Genomic DNA, 21,896 nt, shown 5'->3' with positions numbered 1-21,896 from the left:
TCCCAACTCTGATGACCGTTTGAGCCTAAATTTTCACAGGTTTGTTATTTTATATATAAGTTGTGATACACGAAGTGTGGGCCTTTGGACAGTATAAGTTGTCACACAAGCGCGAGTGGAACATGGAAAAATACAGCGCGTCTGCGTCCCATATCCAACGAGGTCGAGTTTGATATGGGACACAGACGCGCTATATTTTCCGCGAGCGCGCGTGTGATAACGTATTTATCTTCAAGCAAATATTATTGATACTATTAGCAATATAGGTTTTTATCACCACTCCATTCTGCGAATCTGATTGGAGGATTGGCGTGTACTTGAAGATAATACTGTTTATCGAAAGTGTATAATGGCTTTAACTGAACTTTGAATTGTTGTCTATTTCTCGCAGATTGGGCACCGGGCAATGCGGTTCCCTACGACATCTACCTTGTGTATGCAATCCAGGGAGGATACTACCTACATCGTATTGTGGATACGCTGTTCCACGACATATGGCGAACGGATACCATAGTCATGTCCCTCCATCATGTCCTGTCTCTCACGCTTATAGCATTCTCATATGCGACAAGGTACTAAAGAAATATGTGTATACCTCCCCCCTTCCTTGGAAGTCACATCATACAGCTACAGCTACCCATTTCAAACATTAATTTTAAAGACACTGGACACCTTTAGTAATTGTCAAAGACCAGTCTTCTCACTAGCTGTATCTCAACATACATGTATGCATAAAATTACAAACCTGTGCAAATTTGAGCTCAATTGGTCTTCCAAGTTGCGAGACTGATGGAAAAAACCCTTGTCGAACATGTTGTGTGCTTGCAGATGCCTTGAATTCGAGACCTCAGCTGAGGTCTCGAATTCAGTTCAAATATTTTGGTGAGAAATTACTTCTTTCTTAAAAACTGTTTTACTTCAGAGGGAGCCGTTTTCTCCAGTGCCTGTAAATGTGATTTTGTACTGCTGAAAAAGCATTACCCCAAATTTTTGTAGACTCACACGAGCGTAATCCTTCAGCTGTAGTTATGAAAACATAATTGTATTAATATTCAAGATTAATATTAATTTCGGCCATTGGGAAGGAAATCATTGAGGTTTGGAATTGGATGAGGGAGATCAAAGTGTATTAATAGTCGGGATTAATATCAATTTCGGCCATCGGGGGAGGAAAACATTGAGGTTGGAATTGGCTGGGGGAGAAGTTGAACGTAATGTTTTAATAGTCGGGATTAATAACAATTTCGGCCATCGGGAGGAGGAAAACATTGAGGTTGGAATTGGCTGGAGGAAAACATAATGTATTAATAGTCGGGATTAATATCAATTTTGGTCATCGGGAGGAAAACATTTGAGGTTGGAATTGGATGGGGTACCCTTTCCGCAACCCTATTTCATAATAATACTAGTAGCGAGAATATTTTTGAGGTACAGTGTCTGGTTAAAGGCACTGGACACTATTGGTAATTACAAAAAACAATTGTAAGCGTAAAAGCTTACTTGGCAACAAGCAATGGAGAGCTATTGATAATCAGGGTGGTTTTTCCTTCATTAATCTCTTGCAACTTTGATGACCAAAAAAAGTCAAAATTTTCACAGGTTTGTTATTTTCTGCATATGTTGGGACACACCAAGTGAGAAGACTGGTCTTTGACAATTACCCTTCCCTTTAAAGAGGGTACAGATGACGTACTCTGTAATAGGCCTAACTGAAGGCTTGCACACCTCCTTTAAAGCCAATCTGTAAACTGTGGAAAAACTGTTGTTAGCTCACCTCCGTCATGCGTTTTAATCATCTACACTAATTGCTAAGTGGTATTACTGAAGGCCAATGCCCGGCTCATGATAACATTATGTATCCCTCAATGGCTTGTTATCATTCATGTCATTAGACGATTTCTTGAATAGACCCACACACATTTGAGTTGATCATGCAAGCGCAATTCTCTCAAAGTACACCAGGATGACCTTAGTGCAGTTTCGATAAAATACTCTGAGAGATTGAAATGACAGGTGGTTTTAGATTTTTATTAAGAAACTGTCGGAAATAGGCATGCAACACACGGGCATTGTACATGTAACATACACCATGGAGGTAGAAACGTGTACAGAGCTCAAGCACGTCGGAAACGGACAAGTTTTACAGAGTTTCTTACTTTAAACCCAAAAGGTAGTTATTAATGGGAATAAAAGGGTAGCTACTAGGGTAGCTACAGTTCTTTCACTTTGGCTCAGGCCTTTATCACATGGCAATTCGACCCTGCCTGTTTTAAACGGCCGTGAAAGAACTAGTCGCTAACCTTTTATTCCCTTAATAATACATACATAATTTGCATTTGAAACTGTTTACTGATTTTTGACAATGGGTGCATATTTCAAGGAGATTCTCTCTTCAGAGTCCTTTGGAAAAACTTTGATTGGATCAAAACATGAGGGCATTACCCCCCTCACTTTGAAAGCCTACTTGGTGAACCTGAACTATTATAGTAGACCTTTTCAATTTGAGGCGATTGGATTTCTTTAATGCATCTTGCTATAGATGTATTTTCCCCCAGTGCAAGTTTTTATGTTAAGCCCTTTTCACATGACAAAAAACCATATATGCTCCCTTGCTACACATATATATGAGTACTGATTGTTTTTGTTTGGCATCATTCAATGAACAACACCGCTGTTCAGAGCTCTACATCGAGTGCCAAATAGTTTTGCGCATGCGCGAGATTTTCAGAAAGTCCAACATGAGATGAATTATTCATAGCAGTGACCCCATCGCTGTTTTGTGCATGTTTCTATGACTTTAAAACCGAGACCGAATGACGTCAACGATGAGTTTTGTTAGTGCTGTGAGTAAAATTGAATTTCCCTGATATTAAAACAATGTTTGTTGTAGAGGAAAATTATTATTTTATCAAATTATTCCGTTTATATAGCAGCAAACCCTCTGGAATTATCAAAATCAGTGGGATTCCACCGACGTTTTTCTGACGCGGCCTACATGTTTCACATACAAACTAAACAAACGCATACAATGCACAATGTTTATTACAATGTGCACACGTCACAAAAAGCGCAATTGCCCAATGCTTGTGTACATTACTCTTGATAAAAATGCTTCACCAGAACGTCGTCATGTGTTACAAAAATAAACAGGGAATTGTTTTCAAAGGGTTTGCTTTCTCAATTTTGAGTGGAAAACATTAGTTGTTATATATTTCTTACGTGTGAGGTCTATTTCTCAACAAGAAAATTCACATTACGTAGATTTTGAAGGATCAATTCGACTCAAAATCCGACCATCGCAACTAACTTCATTGCATATTCATGTTTAGTTTTCCATCTTGGCTTTTAATTGGTCAAAAATCGCGATGACCTCAGATCGTTTTCAACTGTTGAAAGGCTATGTTTTGTTTACGATTTTGACTCAAGAGGGCGCTCGTCAACAATTTCCCACATGCGCAAAACTAACTGTCAGCGAGTAAGCAGCGGTGACAAAGGTTCCGTTTACCCAAGGATTTTGCACATTCCGTAGTCATAGTCAAAACTTCCGCAAGTGGAAGATTTGTTGCATGTCGTGACCTACAGGTACATATACGACAAAAATTATCCATGCTTGCGAAGATTTTACTAGCAAAGATCAGAGCATTGTGTTTTGTGAGTCACACAAAGTGCAACTTTTTAATATTTTTAAAATTCAAACTGAAATAAAACAAGGTACCCACGCTTAATTGCTCCGCCCAGATATTTGCTTTAATCATTACCATAACCTTTAATAATGGTAACAGCAAAAAGAAATCACCCCATAATGTTGGCACTCTTCCTTAGCAACAATCTCTAGCAGTGTTGTTGTTACCTGTTGCCTTGAAGTCACTGAATGGAGCAGAGCCAACGCGCATTTAAATGAGACCTTGACACACTCGGGAGGAAATTTTCTCTCCCATGGAACCAAACTGTCTGCCCCTTTTGTTGATTTTAACACACAAATATTCATGATTGTCTCAAGAAAGCTCATTAAAGTGCTATTCACATGACAGCAATTTAACTGGGGTCATTTGCTTAATTGTAGCATGGTTGTAAAATGTAGCAATGTTTGACAAGATTTTGCAAGAGAACTTTGACAGAAGAAACAATTGTTGTCCTTTCACACTTGGTACATTACATTTTTACAACCATGCTACAATTTACAAGGGACCCCTGCTAAATTTCTCTCGTGTGAAAGGGGCTCAGGGCAAAATTGTTCATGTAGGGTCTACATGAAGTTAATACATCGGGGCAGGGCCACTGAAAAGGGAGAAAGGGTGATTCAATTCAATAGCCTCAAATAAATAGTGTCTGTTAAAGCCTATATCACACTAGTTCAGCCCTTGCAGTGACAGTTTCCCTTGTATAGCAGAGCAAAATGCTACACAAAATGTATCAGTTGCTACTCCAAATTCATAAATTAGCTAATCAATATTAGCATGCAGTCAGTGTGCATTCAAATATTTTGCTATACAAAAGTGCTAAATGAAATTTTTCCCTGCCTTATTTTACATAATTCCTTAAATGTTTTTCCGCTCGCTGAAGGACAAAATACTGTCTCATGCCTGTACAGCAACTGAGTATGATACAGATCTTGGCAAAATATCAAGGTTTACCGATAGCAGACCCCAAACAGAGAAGGAAAAGTAATCTTTTGGCCGCAGACAAGTTCTGTAAGAACATGGATTCACAGATGCTTTATGCACAGATTCTCTTGCACAAATTGTGAGCTATAGTATTAAATATAGAATGGTGGCCACACACAAGCCGTGCTATAAATTTATTTTAAAAATTGATCAATACAAACATTTCGTCTTCTATTTCCAGGCAAAAATCAAGCCATGCAACTTTAAGGCTGAGACAGTGACCGTAGTTTTAAACGATTTATTTATCAAAATGTTTTCTTCAAAGAGTAATGCCGTCTTTAGAGATTTAGTACCTTTTGTGAAAATACAAACAATTTATCCTTTTTTTTTTACGGCAAAAATCGAGCCATGAAACTTTAAAGCTGAGACTTTGACCGCAGTTTTAAATTATTTATTTATCAAAATGTTCTCTTCGAATAGTAATGGCCTCTTGAGAGTATGCATTACCTTTTGTGTTAAACGGGTTCACTCATGAGTCAACAACGGTGACTATAATTTGCTCATTTTGTGATTGGTTGAATTTAACCTTGGGGTATTGTGACGACAAGCAGGGTCGACGGTGGTGGCTAAGAACTTGAACTAACGATTGCACTGCTCTGAGGGCTTGCCACGTACCATCATTTATGAATGCACTCTTTTGTGTCGCATTGGCAAATTAATTGTTGGTTATCGCACTGTGTTGTAATTGGATACGAAGTGCAATTCAAAAGGACATCAGTCCTACTGAAATGTTAATTAAGTTACATATACAGTACCGTGATATTGTTTGTTTAATGATATTTACAGTACCATCTTCAGACCAACCTCCTTTTTGCTGAATTTTCTGTGGCAAAAAAACCCAGGAAATTAAGAGAGCTGTCATAATATTTGTAAGATTTAGGTTTTTTGGAGTGTACCACTTTGATTGTTGTTTTTGTTGAAGACAAAAGAAAGAAAATTGAGAAATTGAAGACAAAGTCAAATAAACAAACAAGGTATAATTTATAATTGACAAAAAATTTGAGCATTTTTTTAATTGTTCATCCCGGATGCAAAGATTAACATCTATTAAATTGTTGTTCCACCCACTGCTATGCATTCAAGCTGTCTCTAGCCATCGAGATAGCTTGGTGGTCTAGTGGTAAGACATCTGCTCTATCGATACAAAATGTTGTGGGGTCAAATCCCACCCGAATGATATCAGTACATAGGTGTAAGGGTAACAACAAACAAAACCAAAACCGAAACATTACTATAGTATTTTTTTTTTGGGTGAATCCTTAAAATTTTCTCTGGTTAGATTAATCCTTCGAATGACAAATCCCAATTAATTGGTTGCACCCCTCATTTTGTTCTTCTTTTTCTCTTTGGTCTTCCTCAGATATCACAAGATTGGAATCCTGGTGTCCTTCTTTCACGACTTCGATGACATTTTCTTAGAGTTCTCCAAAGTCTGCGTTTACCTCAAGTTCCGCAACGGCAAGAAGCATAATATTTTTCAAATGCTGGCCAATATTTTCTTCACCTTCCTCACCTTTTCCTGGTACGAACATTCTCTTGTTTCATTCGTATACATGTAAATTTGTCTAAACCGTCCCACTGACCTTTTATTCAGACCATTCATAGAGTTGTACACAGGTTCATTTAGGCTTGTGATGCATCGGGATTTTTCCCAAGTTCAGGATTTTCAATTGAACTCCCTGCGCCTTCAGAATTTCTTGAAAGACATGAAGATGTAATCACAGATGACAGACTTGGCACACAACAAAACTTCAGAATGTTATTTAAAAATTGCGTCTTGCTGATTTGCAATGCCCTTGGTTCATCACAAAGTCAGTAGTATTTTTAAAACTGAAACTTCTTCATTGTCTTCTATCTATTGGTTTGGCTAGAATATATCCAGACACTGAGTGATAATGCCCGCCCCCCCCCCCCCTCCTGATAACATGCCTATCATGGTCCATACATATAGTAGGCCTACATGTATGATTGATGACATTTTTTGAATACATGTACATGTACGATAATGGCACTTATAGAATACATAAAATAGATCGAACATGTGCGACCTTGACACTAAAAGGCCACTGAAGGACATAAAAGGAAAGTTGGGTACTTCGTATTGTTAACCCATACATATTGCATTAACATTTAAATCATTATTTCTATAGCACACATCTCCTTTTCTCTAAGTGCTTTACAAATATACAAAGAAAGTGAGCTAAGCAATTTACAAAACTATTCCTAAAAAAAAAAAGAAGCAATCAGCACAGAATAAAAAAAGACAAAGATAGACAAATAATAGGTCTCATAACTCGATCATCGTAAAAATAACGAGCCCTTTGAGATTGCCCTTGGCCTTTATAAAGGGCTATATAAAAACTGCATACTATTGTTCCACAACATTGGAAATTGCCTTTGTTAAAAAGCCTTACCTGCTCTGTATATAAGCAACCTCATCCTGTAGTTTCCACGGTCAATTGCACAGCCTGCTACGTATGTACATGACATCACAGTTACTGTGTCTGCCCATGGAACATGCACAATCTAGCGTATTGGTGCTAAATGGAGGCAGATTTGCTTATTTTTTTTGTTTTAAGCTGCGGATCAAACTCATAAAAGTCATGAAAGATAGAACCCTGCATGGACAATTGGACAATAATAATAATAATAACCAATTCTTATATAGCGCATTTCACAATAATCGTATCAATTCGCTTTACATTAGTGCCCTGGTCATAGGGCCAATAACATCCCTGTAATGTTTCTCAACTCCCTTGGGAATATACAACCTGGGCAACAGTTTATATTGCTCCAATGGCTTTTTCATTCACAATATCAACCTCTACACTCGCAGGTACCCATTTATACCCCTGGGTGAAGAGAAGCAATTATAGTAAAGTATCTTGCTCAAGTATACAAGTGTCACGACCGGGATCCGAACCCACACTCCAGAAGTTGCACCAGAACTTGAATTTGATGCTCTTAACCACTCTGCCATGACACTCTACAAGGGATATACGGTTGGCATTGTGGTTCATGTATCTTTCCTAGCCTTCCACTTCTAGAACCCCAGTTCAAATCACGCAGGTTGCACTTCGTGGAATGGGTTTTTAGTCCTTATCTGACTGCGTCGGTTTTCCCAAGAATTCTTCTCTGAGGTTTTCCTCCCACATCTAAAACTGAGACTTCCTTCCTCGTACACGTACAGGTATTCGGCAAACAGTGTATTCACTGTGCGTTTGGCATGCTCCGAACTGAATGAAAGAAGAAAACGCCCTTGTCACACGAAGTTGTGTGCGTTTAAATGGTTGATTTCGAGACCCCAAGTTCTAAATCTGAGGTCTCTAAATCAAATTCGTGGAAAATTACTTCTTTCTTGAATACTATGGCACTTCAGAGGGAGCCGTTTCTCACAATGTTTTATACCATCGCCTTCTCCCCATTACTCGTCACCAAGGAAGGTTTTATGCTAATAATTATTTTGAGTAATTACCAATAGTGTCCACTGCCTTTAAAATGGGGAAACCACAGCAGCACATTGTTGTTTTTCACTTAAGAGTAAATGAGTCCTCGTCCGAATAAACCTATAAAATCATCACAATACACCCAGAATGGATAACAAAATGCAGTGATAATTTTTGGTGGTGCTGAATTCTTCATAGGTTACAAAAGCCTGAAGAAATAATACAAAGCCCCCAAAAATTCTCATCTGTTTCAGGAAATGTTATTCTTTTAGTGATGAACTTTGTTTTTAAATAAAATAGTGTGTCCTTTAAATCTGATATAGAAATGCTGTTGTCATTGTTTTAACTATGATTGAATCAAGATAACCGTATCAATGTGCTTTACATTAGTGCCCTGGTCATAGGGCCAGTAACATCCCTTTTAATGTTTCTCAGCTCCCTTGGGAGTATACAACCTGGGCAACAGTTTATATCGCTCCAAAGGCTTTTTCATTCACAATATCAACCTCTACCCTCGCAGGTACCCATTTATACCCCATGGGTGAAGAGAAGCAATTATAGTAAAGTATCTTGCCTAAGGACACAAGTGTCACGACCAGGATTCGAACCCATATTTGGGTGACTTAGCACCAGATACCAATAACAATACCACTTGTGCAATACCTCTTGTGCACAACACTCCACAACACATAATAGTGGCTTCTTATAAAGAGCGCATATCTGTCACTCAGTGATGCTCAAGGCGCTTTAAACATACAGTATTTTTCTACAAGGTATGAGACCTAAATGCACATGCATGAGATATAGCACAATGTAATGGGTTACAAAATGATGTTGGTTGCGCAATACGCTGCCAATCAAACCAGGAACACCGGGGTGAACCCCTTCTCTTTGATAAGTGCAACAGGTTTTCGTCCCATGCAAAGGACAAAACATCATGGTTAAGTGCCTTACTTTAATAGGACACAAGTGGCACGACTGGGACTCGAACCCACAATCTGTGATCAGAAACACCAGAGTTTGAATCTGGTACCCTTAACCGCTAGAACATGACACGTCACGCGATGTTCTTGGTTTCTAATGCAAGGAAAGCTCAAATTATTTTGTCTGTAATATTTTGCTTAAGATGGTTGATCTGTGGTAGTGTCATAGCCGAGCGGTTAAGAGCAATGAATTCAAACCCTGGTGGGTCTGATCAGCAGAGTGCGGGTTCGAATCCCTAGCCGTGGCACTTGTGTCCTTAAGCAAGACACTTAACCATTGCTTTGTCCTTCGCATGGGACGTGAAGCCGTTGGTTCCATGTGTAACGCATGTAAAAGAACCCAGTGCACTTATTAGAAAGAGAAGGGGTTCGCCCGGTGTTCCTGGATGTGGCGGCTAAATGGGCCATAGCACCTTGTAAACCCTTATAAGGTGCAAACACCTTGTTGGTAGATACATGCGCTGTATAAGACAAGTTATTATTATTATTATACTTATTATTATTGATGTATTTTCTTGTACATTTATATTATTTGCTTGAAGGTGTGTGATGCGTCTATACTGGTACCCGTTGAAGGTACTGAAGAACACCATACCATTGGTTGCTAAGCAGAACGAGGTTCATCACATGCCGTTTGGTATCATCTTCAATATCATGCTCTGGATTCTACTGGCCATGGATATCTACTGGTTCATGGTATGTCAATGGATTGCAATACTTTCACTCCTTCACTTCAAAAATCGTTTTGGACGATTTTTATCTTAATTAATTTCAGCCCTAAATTATCCTTTTCCCATCAACAACAATTAATGAACTTGTGGTTTGAGGATCGGTTGTTTTGAACATGTTTTGAATTCCGTTTACAACAAAATCTTCGTGAATCACTGATCGGTCAACAATGAACATTGAGAAATATTTCAATGAACGCACTCTGTCGGCAAAAGTTGTCTATGTTATTATACTTCCTCTAAGGCTAAGAGAATAATTTTTTACCCAAATAATAAAAGACCTTGCATCTGAAAGCACACGAAGTTGTGCAATAAGGGTGTATTTTCTTTCAATAACTCTTTTTCTCTTTGATTACCAGTTGAGCCCAAATTTTTACAAGTTTGTTATTTTATGCATAGTATTGTTGGGAAACACCAAGTGAGAATACTGCAGGCGTTTTCACACAGCGCTAGGATTGATCCTATCTCGAGTGTTAGGACGAGTAACCCGTCCTGAGTTAGGATGGGTTCAATTCGTCCTACGTCTTTGGATGCGGAACTTTACTTGTCCTTAGTCCTAGGATTTATCCTAAGTTAAGAAGACTTTGGTGAAATCGGCGGTTGGCATTTGACATTTACCAAACGTGCCCAGTGTCTTTAAATATAACCTCACATTTCTTTAATTTTCTTCACTTAATTCCCACAGCACATCCTCGTTGTCTTGAAGAAAGTTGCAACTGGACAGATGAAAGAGTTGGATGATATCCGTGACCTTGACGTTACCAAAGAAATAGCTAAAGCTAATGCTGCCAAGAAAGAGCAAAAGACCGAATAGAAGAATTCACACCTTTAGGCAATGATAATAGGGAGGTTTAGCTGCACGTCATGCAAGCAAACATATGAACGCAAATGTCAACAGATTGTTTTGTTTCTATGTACATCACCACTCTGTGCTAATTTCATGCTTACGTACAGTACGACGTCTGCTACCTGAAGTGAAAAATGGTAACAGCACTTATGCTAAAAACGTGAGATTTTAACAACACAATTTCTGACGTTCACGTTCACGTATTTGCTCGCGTAACGTGCAGCTAAACCTCCCCATTGTTTCAGTTGTAGCTGTGCAAATTGATGGTTCTTAACCCTTTTTTATACTAACAAAAGTTCACAAGTTTAATTTTGAAGTTAAAATCCGACCCATGTGGTGGATGAAAAAGAAAATAATTGAGTAGATCAAAAGCAAACGATGGTTTGTTACTAGTAACATTTTAAGTTCTGAAGAGATCATTACAAATTTTTTATTTGAATCAAAATTGTGTACACTATATAATTTTCTAGATCCGTTACAAATTAAAAGTCTTTCAGAATAAACTTCAGCCATTTAAATTTATGGAGGTTTGTGTCGATGCACTAAAAAAAAAAGGGCATTTAAAAAATTTTTTTTTTAACAGTGTAGTTACATAGTGTGTATTTTCCCACCCTCTTGAAAATATATACCCAATTGAAAACCCTTTGGTGTCAGAAAAATGTCTTGAATTGGACTTACAGAATTTCATGCGAGAGTTTCATTGCATCCTTGGGGTTTTTTCACCTTATTTATTGAAAAGCATTCATTTTTAAATATGACAAAATACTGATGAGAGACAGTGGCAGGTTTCCTGCGCTTCGTGTCTGATGACCCCTTGCACTCGCGTCACACGCGGCAAATGTGCCACGCTCACCATTTTCGTGGGCACGGTGTAAATGCTGTGTCGCCTAAAATGCGCTCTTCACTGAATAGCACACATTGACATTGCCCACCAATTGCTTGGCACAATTAAAGACTTTACATTGTCGTGACTGATTCCCTGTTGTTGTTGTTTTGGGGTTTTTCCGCAAGGTATATAAATACGTTAAGCAATATTTTTCTGCATAACAGAACTAAGGCATTGTACCTGAATTAAATTCTTACAATTGAGCCTCTCTGGATCCTGCATTCTTATTTTGAAGGATTTATTTTCAGAGTTTTTAAAACATGGTTGACACTGCCTTTTTTCAATCATCTTTTTTTTTTCTCCAAGTATTAATATCAATTGTTTGCTGATGCTCATATAAATTAACTGTAAACTTATGTTCAAATAACTGACACTTAGGTCTTTGTAAATAGTATTATACTTCAATACCAATAAGGATGAATTTTTTCTTGATGTAATTCAGGATTTTTGTAATGAAAAGGTTAGACTAAAACTTTGTATATAATATGGTAAGCTACATAGTGAACATTTGAAGAAGGGCTGCGTTATAATGAAGCTTTCTTTCCCCCCAATTTATTTAGATGAAAAGCAGTTTCTAACAGATTTTTTTAATGAAGGTAATGGGGTATTATAAACTTGATGTTTGTTAAATACATAAAACATAGCGCGACTGCCAAATGGTCAGCCTGCCCAATGGTCAACCTGCCAAATGGTCTACCTGCCCAATGGTCAGCCTGCCCAATGGTCTGCCTGCCCAGTGGTCAGCCTGGCCAATGGTCCACCTGCCCAATGGTCTCCCTGCCCAATGGTCAGCCTGCCCAATGGTCAGCCTGCCCAATGGTCTGCCTGCCCAATGGTCAGCCTGCCCAATGGTCGACCTGCCCAATGGTCGACCTGCCCAATGGTCAGTCTGCCCAATGGTCTGCCTGCCCAATGGTCTGCCTGCCCAATGGTCAGCCTGCCCAATGGTCTGCCTGCCCAATGGTCAGCCTGCCCAATGGTCCACTTGCCCAATGGTCTGCCTGCCCAATGGTCTGCCTGCCCAATGGTCAGCCTGCCCAATGGTCTGCCATTTTTAGTCAAGTTATAAAGATATTGTACCAGTCTAAGGGCATCAGGCTTACAAAAAGCATTGCCGTAGTGCTTTTCAACAGGGAAACTCTTTTCTTCCAAATGGAATCAAAAAGGGGATCCTTAAAATTAAAATAATTAAAACTATTTGAGGATAGCAAATTCTCTACTACAGACAATACAAATTGCAGCCCGGTTCATACTTCCTGTGTTATTTATGTCACAGCTATGTTTTGCCCCGGGAATGTCTCGCTGTGCTGAACTCATTCAAAATGTGTTTTGCGAACTCGTGCTGTCAAAATATGCATTGCATTTTCATTCACATGGAGTATAACCGTGCTCTACTCGGGTGCATTGGGCCAATAGACACTTAAACCCCTCAATTTTATGGTCATATGAGAGTGATGCTGTTATTCTGTGTAGCTTTTGTAGGCCGTGTCAGAATCCAAATAACCAACAGTGGTTAAAAATGGCTCATACTAATGCATGTGGTGGCAACAAGCAGCTACTGCATTGACTTTTATCTATTCAGCGAAAGTCATATTCTGAATTGACAACCTTCAATGCATTTATAATTATGTGAACTAATTATGTAACAAATAACTGTGTATTTATTTGTTTCCTTAGACATTTTTACAGGATTGTGTTATGCAATCATCCATGTCTGTAGCTGCGATCAAGGACGTCTTGTGCTATATCTTTGATGGGTGGTGTCTACGTACATAATAGGTTATGATGATACACAGTCACACACGGTCCATGCATATTATGATACATCAGCAGGATGACATGCACACATGAAGTCCCTAAGGACGACACAAATGCGCACATGCACACGGCCCATGCAGGGTCCATTAACTGTAGATACGCAAATTTTGTCGCTGTACATCAAATATGCCACTTGTTGTGGTTTCCAATGTTGAACAATTTATTGCATGGCAATTTTTATACTTAAGAAAGAAAACGAAAGTGTTGCCAAACACACTGTACCGTGTGTAATATGGATCCATGCAGCGAGCTTGGGGTATGGTCTATGCTTGGATTTTGGCGGCATGGGGCAGAATTCAATTAGACCATTCTGTCTGCCTTCCAGCGCACCTTGACTATGTCTGGAAATAGTACATTACAAAAAGTATGGTCTCGAAAGGGTAATTAAATTACAGGAAGGAAGAGGTCTATCAAAAACAACAAATCTTTCTCTATAGAAACTGTCTTTGTTTATTTCAAAGAGCTCTGGGGTCAATTTTTACAAAGAACATCCTAATTTAGGACTAGTCCTAGGAGTTGTTAGAACAGGTTAAGGCCGAGTCACTCTGCACTGATTAAGAAAATGATAACGACGCAAAGAGAATGCATTCTGTTGGTTGAATGAGTGTGGGCATATTCTGCGTGGAGCAACTCGAACATTAGAATGCCTTCTGCCTGATCGTTATGGTTTTCGTTATCGCAGCGGTGTGACTCGGCCTTTACTCGTCCGAACTTGAACACCCAGAAGAGTTTAGAGGAGTGGCACCATTGTGCGTTCTGAAGTAACCAAAGTTATTCACTATGCACCAATATCAGTCTATAATGCATTCCATTTCATTTCATGTTGAATAAACTGAGGCTTGATCTTTTTGCTTTGGCAATCAATACTATATATATATTCGATTGTCAATTTTTTGGGAACTGATAAAAACAAAATATCACTTTTTATATTGGATTAACATTGCTGAGGGACTTAACAAAATGTTTTAAATGTTACTGTTTTCTCCCCTTAGGGTTATTGATTTTTTTTAAATTTGTCAACATTATGTTTAACTGTAGGGCAAATTGACAATAAACATACAACAATATAAGACACCTGTGAACATTTCATTTGAATATAGTGCCCAAAAAACTGTCACGCAAAGAGCATCAAATGACGGAAGTTACCTGCATCTGTGGCTGTATTGATTGAGGCGGCATTCTAACAAAAACAACAGAATTTCCAGAAGTCGTCTGCAGGCAAACTTTAAGATTCAATATCTTTGACATACAACAGTGGCATTTTCAATTAGATATTCTGTAAGATACTTGCATTACTATCTTAACAACAAGTAGGCCTACAGATAAACATTACTCGATTTCGTTTTTTGTAGTCATTCTCTTTAAATCAAAGTTTATTAGAATGTTTACAAAGCTCTAAAAGAAATGTATGGAGAGCAATTACTTCAATCAAAAAAGGCAAGAGGATGTAAGACCATTTCGAAATTAGCGGATATGGCTAGATCACCATGGTAACATACATTAAAGTATAGGTTGCTCTTAGCAACAACCAGAGCCGCGGATCACGGCTTAACCAGTGCTGTGAGTTGTTTAGGATTTTGGGAACTAACGATTTTAAATTACTACAATTGATTTCAATGATGTCACAAACTGGCTGAACTTATTACTAGAAAATGGTATGTTTATTTTGATTTGGAACTGAAGTGGTTTAGATTATATTAAGCGTTAATTGAATGTATCTAGTTTTAAGTTGTATTACTATTTTTTTAAACTAATTTACAAGCCCATTTTTTTTTTTGATGAGGAAACTTCTGTGAATGCATATGAAGTGAAGATAAATTTGCGGATGCATTTTTTTTTTAAAGGAGTTTTTGACAAGTGAAGTGTTGCATATACATTTGTATGCTGTTTGCAATGTTGGGAACATAACAATAACAAAATCTTGTATGTTTTGAAATGGTTGCAGCAATCGAGAGTGTCATTGTATCAAAATGTAATTTTAAATATTATAATGTTTCTTGAAATGTGAAAACTTATCTAAGTCGCATAAATATTCCTGTTGGCAGATAATTTCTTTCAAACATAGCTTAAAACTGAGATAATGTTCATAAAGGCACCAGGTGGATCTCCTAAATGTATTTTTTGGGGGGTGGGGATTGTTGAAGGGGGTAGGAGATAAAACCCAATGATAGTCGCTTGAAGTTCTTTATTATGGAACTTTTATTCCACTGGAGAAAAGCCAAGCCTAGACTGGAAGGGAAAAATATGACATTTTTGAAAAATTATTTTCTTAAGAACTTTCACTTAAGCAATGCGACCACATTTATAAGAATTTCGTATTTAAATGTTTGATCAAAACTGTTTGACAGTATAAGTTCTGATTTTCATTCCTTGAAAAGCCACTAGATTATTGCCACTCTGGAAAAAAAAGAAATATGGCTACACAATGGAAATGCATGAATAAAGAACATGGGGTGGGGGGGGGGGAGACATTTAACTCGGCTATCCAGTAGCATAAATTTGGTAGCATGAATTTAAGTCAAACTTTGCATGGTGGGAGTATTATCAGGTGAGGTTTGCCATTTCTAGCACCTTTTGCAAATCTCTTTTGGGTAGTGTTGGTTCTGAGAAGAACCGGTGGTTGATCGGTATGCTCTGATTGTCTTCTAAATGTTGACTTGAAACCAACAGTTCTTTTTGCAGAACCAACACTACTCAAAAGGGATTTACACATGATGCTATCGCAAACCTAACAAGAGCATAAATCTAAAAAGTGCTGTATTTCTGTGCATACCCACATAATATTTATAAGAGCACTTATAGCACCCCGCAAAATAATAAACATGTTAGAGAATAAAATCATTGTATTCTATCATATACAATAGACTCATTGCAAAACGCGCAGCGCGCTTGCATGCGCCTCTGCTGTCCATCATTTTGTGTGTTAAAAACACGCATTAAAGGAAGGTACACGTGTTTACGCACCTGCGAACCAGGCTGGCTACTCTGCCTTTTTGGTAGACTTGATTCAAATGTTAGATCGCGGTTATTATTCTATCTCAGCCACGAAAAACACCCTCACATGTTTAGTTATCACGTGCCCTAACTCGCAATTGATCGTAGGCTAAAAATGACGAAGGTTGATCATAAGCGGGCGCTCTCTGTAGCGGCTATCAGGACGACTAAAAAGCCACGATCAAAGACTTTGAACCAAGTTTGGGGGAGTCCATTCCTTTTGTGCACGTTTTGACACACAAAGTGCCGGACAGGAGATGCGCGTGTATTTGCGCAGCGTGTTGTGCACAGGGTTCTTACTCGTAAAATAGCAAACAGTCACGCTATCTGTGTTTCTCAGTGTGCCTTTATGATATGAACTAGATGATGTCTGCACATTCTAATAAATTTGTTCGAGTTGACAACAAAAGTCTAAGTCAAGAAAAACTTGAATTGTAGACAGTTGTAATTATATTCTTGTCATTGGTATGGTACCTTGACCTCATCACTGGCACTGGAGTAAAGAAAGGAGTGTCAACATTCACGTAAATGTGAGCATATTTCAAAATGTATAATTTGCAAGAATATTGCTTCAGAATGGATTGCCAGTGTGGTCGAATTTTGTTTCAAAGGATTTTTGTAAAAACCGAAGTGCCTCCCGAGGTTTAACGTCCGAATTTAAGCAAACCAGAGTAATCGTTTGGTTGAAGAAAGTCCTTGAATATAAAACTGTGTATAAGCATTCCTAGTAACATGATATCTCTGTTAAAGTCAATAAACATTGTTATTGGAAAGAAATTCCCTGACTCCAAATTAGCTGTATTATTTCCTCATTAGTTCTCACTTTGTTGTACTTTTTGAGGGAATGGTTTAAACGCACTGGACACTATTGGTAATTGTCAATCACTAGTCTTCTCACTTGGTGTATCTCAACCTGTGAAAATTTGAACTAAATCGGTCATCGAAGTAGTGAGATAATAGTGAAAGAAAAAACACCCTTGTCACACGAAGTTGTGTGCTTTCAGATGCCTGGTTTCGAGACCTCAAATTCTAAATCCGAGGTCTCGAAATCAAAATCGTGGAAAATTACTTCTTTCTCGAAATCTATGTTACTTCAGAGGGAGCCGTTTCTCATAATGTTTTATACTATCAACCTCTCCCCATTACTCGTTACCAAGTAAGGTTTTATGCTAATAATTAATTTGAGTAATTACCAATAGTGTCCACTGCCTTAAAAGGCACTGGACACTTGACAATTACTCAACATAGCTATTAGCACAAAAACTTGCCTGGTAAGAAGCAATAAAGAGTTGATGAGATCAAACATTGTGAGAAACGACTTCTCAAATAAAAAAAAGACTTCAGCTGAAGCATTTTATAATGCATCTGAAAGCACACACATTAGTGCAACAAGGGTGATTTTTCGTTCATTATTCACTTGCAACTTCGATTACCAATTGGGTCCGAAATTTCACAGTGAGAATACTGGTCTTTGACAATATTATTAAATGTGTCCAGTACCTTTAAAAAAAACAAAAAACAAGATGAGCGCTCAAATCTACATCTGAAATGACAAGCCCTGATAACACAAGGAAGTAGATTTGTATTTTTATTTCCCTTTCAATATTTAGGCGGTTTGCAAGTATTGACACATTTTCAGACCTTTTTCAAAGAGATATGACTTTGTTTCTCCAGTATTGTGTTTGCAGTTGTGATGCCGCATTTGGATTTGAGTTTGTACAAAATTCAATAAACTTTGCAAGTTGACCAATGTTAATTTACATGTATCTGCAGAAATGTTGGGCTTAAATTTGGCAGGCATGCCATTCAACTTGTGTGATAAACTAGGAGGAAAACAAAATCCAGCAAATATATGGAGGACAGTAAAACTATAGTTTGAAATCATTTATTGAAGTGGTTTTGGTTTGAATGTAATAGAAACTGAAGACAAACTCATAAATTTAATAAATAGTTATTTTATGGTTTTTTTTAGATGATCTTCCTGCGAACTCAATAAATTCCCACAAGGGGATATAAAAAAAAAACAACCTGGCAACAGCCAATCTTTCTGATACAAGCATTGCTTTAATGTGTATGTTTATACCAATTACACAAATCAAGAAATTGTGATTCTGTAACTAGACGACAAAATTCATTCTTGTCATTGTGAAATCAGCTGTCTTTTGGCTTGACATGATGCACATGTACATACACGCCTTGAATCGTATAATTAGATCATGGATCAATACAACTGAATTAAGAAATACTATACTGGTACATGATTAATCTTAGTTTCAAAAATTTAGGTTTTTGATTTTATGATATCATTATGGTTAAATTTTGAAAGTGCGTTAGTTCGAGAAATCCATGGGAGGCTATTTATTATCTTGAAAACATGGGCACCCTGCTAGAAGATTATTGATAACATGCAAGGGCTACACATGAAAAATCACAGTGAACTGGGCCAATTTCAGAAAATACTGATGAACAAATTTCTTTGCTAAGCAAAATTGGAGTCTGGCAAACTTTATTCGGGCGTGTAATCTGTTTCTGCTGGGCAATACTATTCTGTGCTTTTGTGCTTACAGGATTAAAGCCTTAATACACTTGACTTTCGGTACAATAAAAAAAAAGTTCACAGATTAACAAATAACTTACAGGGTTTACAGAAGGTAATGGTCACGAAAGACTTCTCTTGAAATATTATTCCATGAAATGCTTTACTTTTTGAGAAAACATTAAAACAATATCAATTCTCGATAGCGAGAATTACGAATTAATTTTATTTTGAACACATGTCATGACACGAGGAAACGCGCGGAATAAGGGTGGGTTTTCCCGTTATTTTCTCCCGACTTCGATGACCGATTGAGCCTAAATTTTCACACGAAGTGTGGGCCTTGGACAACACTGTTTACCAAAAGTGTCCAATGGCTTAAATGAAATTGGGCCCCTGGTTGCAGTACATCAGAGCGACTGAATGTGGGATGTACAACAATAAGTCAACAGAGGGCAGTGTTCTAGGTAATGCAGAACACACAGCTCTGGAATGCAGCAATATTCAAGGATAAAATCATGGAGAAAGTATTTCCTTCCTCTTGCATAAATTTAAGTACACTGATTTGAAACATTCATTGATGGTGTAACAAGTAAGGAGACTGGCTTATGGGTGGCAAACATGCAAATTTGATTTCTCTAGTGTGTTGCTTTCTGAACAGTGCTGTGCTCGTCTTCAAAAGGCCTATGTCAGATGCAATTGTGTCCACCATGCAATACTGTCCGCACCGGACACTTTTGCATATGCAATCGTGTCCGGGGCTATGCAAAAACCTTCCGGTGGACAGTACATGTACATGACTGTACATTATGTGCGCACGTAAGCGAGCATGCATGCACTGAACCTATACCTTATATATGCAGCATGAATATTCCATATTTTATGATTGCAGCGAATAACCAACAGCTGTTTCCCATGACATCCATGACATATTTATGCACTTAGCTTGTAAAACAATGACGAACGTGTTCACTCGACCAAGAGCGTTTAATTTACTGCAAGGACTGTTTTGCATGGGGTGGACACAACTGCATATGCAAATGTGTCTGGTGGAACACTTGCATTATGCAAAACCGTCCGGCAGCCATTATTGCATATGCAATAATGTCCTCCTCCGGATAGTATTGCATAGAGGACATAATTGCATGCGACACCTACACTGTTCGAAATGAGACATCTCAATTTTGGGTGCTTTTTCGGAACAACTCTCTTCATAAAGAGGTATTTAATTCAGATGTTTGTCAGCTTAATCCCTTAATATTGCACATCAATATACCACATGGATGATACGTCAGTATAAATTTGAGTTAAAAAAATGATTCATACAGTTGTGCACTCTGTTCTTGATCTCACACTCCTCAATTTCCATAGCGATACGATGTGAAGCAAGAAACTTGCTAGGGTTCTGGTATCTTTTGTCTTCTGGAAAGTTTGTTATGATGCTCTAAAATGTCACACTGCTAAAAATGGTATTCTTGAAATAAGAAAAACATCTTATTTAGAGAAATCCCTTAATATTGCACATCAATATACCACATGGATGATACGTCAGTATAAATCTGAGTTAAAAAAATGATTCATACAGTTGTGCACTCTGTTCTTGATCTCACACTCTCAATTTCCATAGCGATACGATGTGAAGCAAGAAACTTGCTAGGGTTCTGGTATCTTTTTTCTTCTGGAAAGTTTGTTATGATGCTCTAAAATGTCACACTGCTAAAAATGGTATTCTTGAAATAAGAAAAACATCTTATTTAGAGAATATATTATTTCCTTGTGTCACTCCCGAGAAACTTTTTCTAGAGATTGGACACAAGAAATATTTTCTCAAAATAATTTTTTTTTCATATCTCAAGAATACAATTTTTAGCAGTGCACCAATAGTTGGGGTGCCAATTATACAAAGAAGTTATGCTGGATTTGCAATTTGAACAATTCATCGAAAGCAGTAAGTTATTGGTCTCATCCAGATGACTCAAAAAGTATAAACAAAATAATTTATTGACCTATCTGGCAAATCAATTTCTTTTATTTTTCATATCGAATTTTGATGTGTTTTTTTTTTCATTGCACACATTCAAGTTCTGATAGTCAAAGGAACTTGATCGTTCTGGGTGATTTTCTTTAGCCTTTTTCAAACAAATGTTTGAGTTATCACAAAGCAGTGACGTAGTATTTTTTATTGATTTATCCTGACTCATCATCAAGAGGTGGGCCCTTTGGGGATACTCATTTTCTCGTGACAGGTGTACCAATAACATAGAGGGCGCTGTCGTAGATTCCGTTGTTTTTCGCTCACACCGAACTTTTCACTGCTGTAGACATACAAAAATGGCAACGATGCTCGCCGTTCCGCTGAAAAACAGCGCAGAATTGGACCTTGTTCGTCCTTTGAAAAACTTCATCAAGAATACCTTCGGAGATGAAGGAAGTGACGATTACTCAAGTCAGTTGGATGAGCTCCATAGACTCCGGAACAACGCGGTGTGCAGAAAACTTGACAAACACAATACTTCTCTGGAAACGCTCGCAAGGTGTGTAGCCCAGAATCCGGACAATAATTTGATTAGAAAAACAACCTTTTTAAGTTTTGCTCGTACTTTTATTTATAATATTTGTTGAGCACTATTAAAAGCAACATGTTGTTAATTAACGGCGGATAAATTGGTGGCGACGCGCGGAAAATTATCCGTCATGAAAAGTGCATCCTGCTTCCAAGTGGAAGGGAAGTGCCAATTGAATGCGCTGGACTCCCTCAATCCATCCACTTCTTCTCTTGCCGTCTTGGCCCAATGGCAACACCTATGTAAAAATACCATTTGTCCTTCAGCAATAAGGTCAGGAGGTGAAAGCACTTTTTTGAATAGAAAATGTCAGTTTGATGCTGAGATTCCCCCCCCCCCCCCCCAGCTATCACTTACCATAGCTCGTGGACGTGGAGAGCACATCAACTCCAAAATGTGTGTGCTCAATTTGGCGAGTATTGTTATTATT

The 21,896-nt window shown here is 38.0% G+C and overlaps 2 protein-coding genes across 2 annotated transcripts in view; both read left to right on the top strand.

The window, feature by feature from the left end:
• The window catches only part of LOC117287819 (ceramide synthase 1-like), a 30,238-nt gene extending 19,593 nt beyond the window's left edge, over positions 1–10,645 (top strand). The window contains exons 3-6 of the mRNA XM_033768353.1: positions 392–572; positions 6,025–6,186; positions 9,636–9,789; positions 10,507–10,645. Of these exons, the coding sequence (XP_033624244.1) occupies positions 392–572; positions 6,025–6,186; positions 9,636–9,789; positions 10,507–10,635 (626 nt within the window). The 3' untranslated portion in view covers positions 10,636–10,645. The remainder of the gene's footprint in view (positions 1–391; positions 573–6,024; positions 6,187–9,635; positions 9,790–10,506) is intronic.
• A 10,570-nt stretch (positions 10,646–21,215) lies between these two features.
• LOC117288237 (programmed cell death 6-interacting protein-like) overlaps positions 21,216–21,896 on the top strand; it is a 33,139-nt gene continuing 32,458 nt past the window's right edge. The window contains exon 1 of the mRNA XM_033769014.1: positions 21,216–21,436. Coding sequence (XP_033624905.1) covers positions 21,234–21,436 — 203 coding nt within the window. The 5' untranslated portion in view covers positions 21,216–21,233. The remainder of the gene's footprint in view (positions 21,437–21,896) is intronic.

The sequence above is a fragment of the Asterias rubens genome, chromosome 3 (assembly GCF_902459465.1).
Source record: "Asterias rubens chromosome 3, eAstRub1.3, whole genome shotgun sequence".
Lineage (NCBI taxonomy): Eukaryota > Metazoa > Echinodermata > Asteroidea > Forcipulatida > Asteriidae > Asterias > Asterias rubens.
Note: the sequence above shows the minus strand (reverse complement) of the source record. Positions and strands in the feature narration are given on the sequence as shown.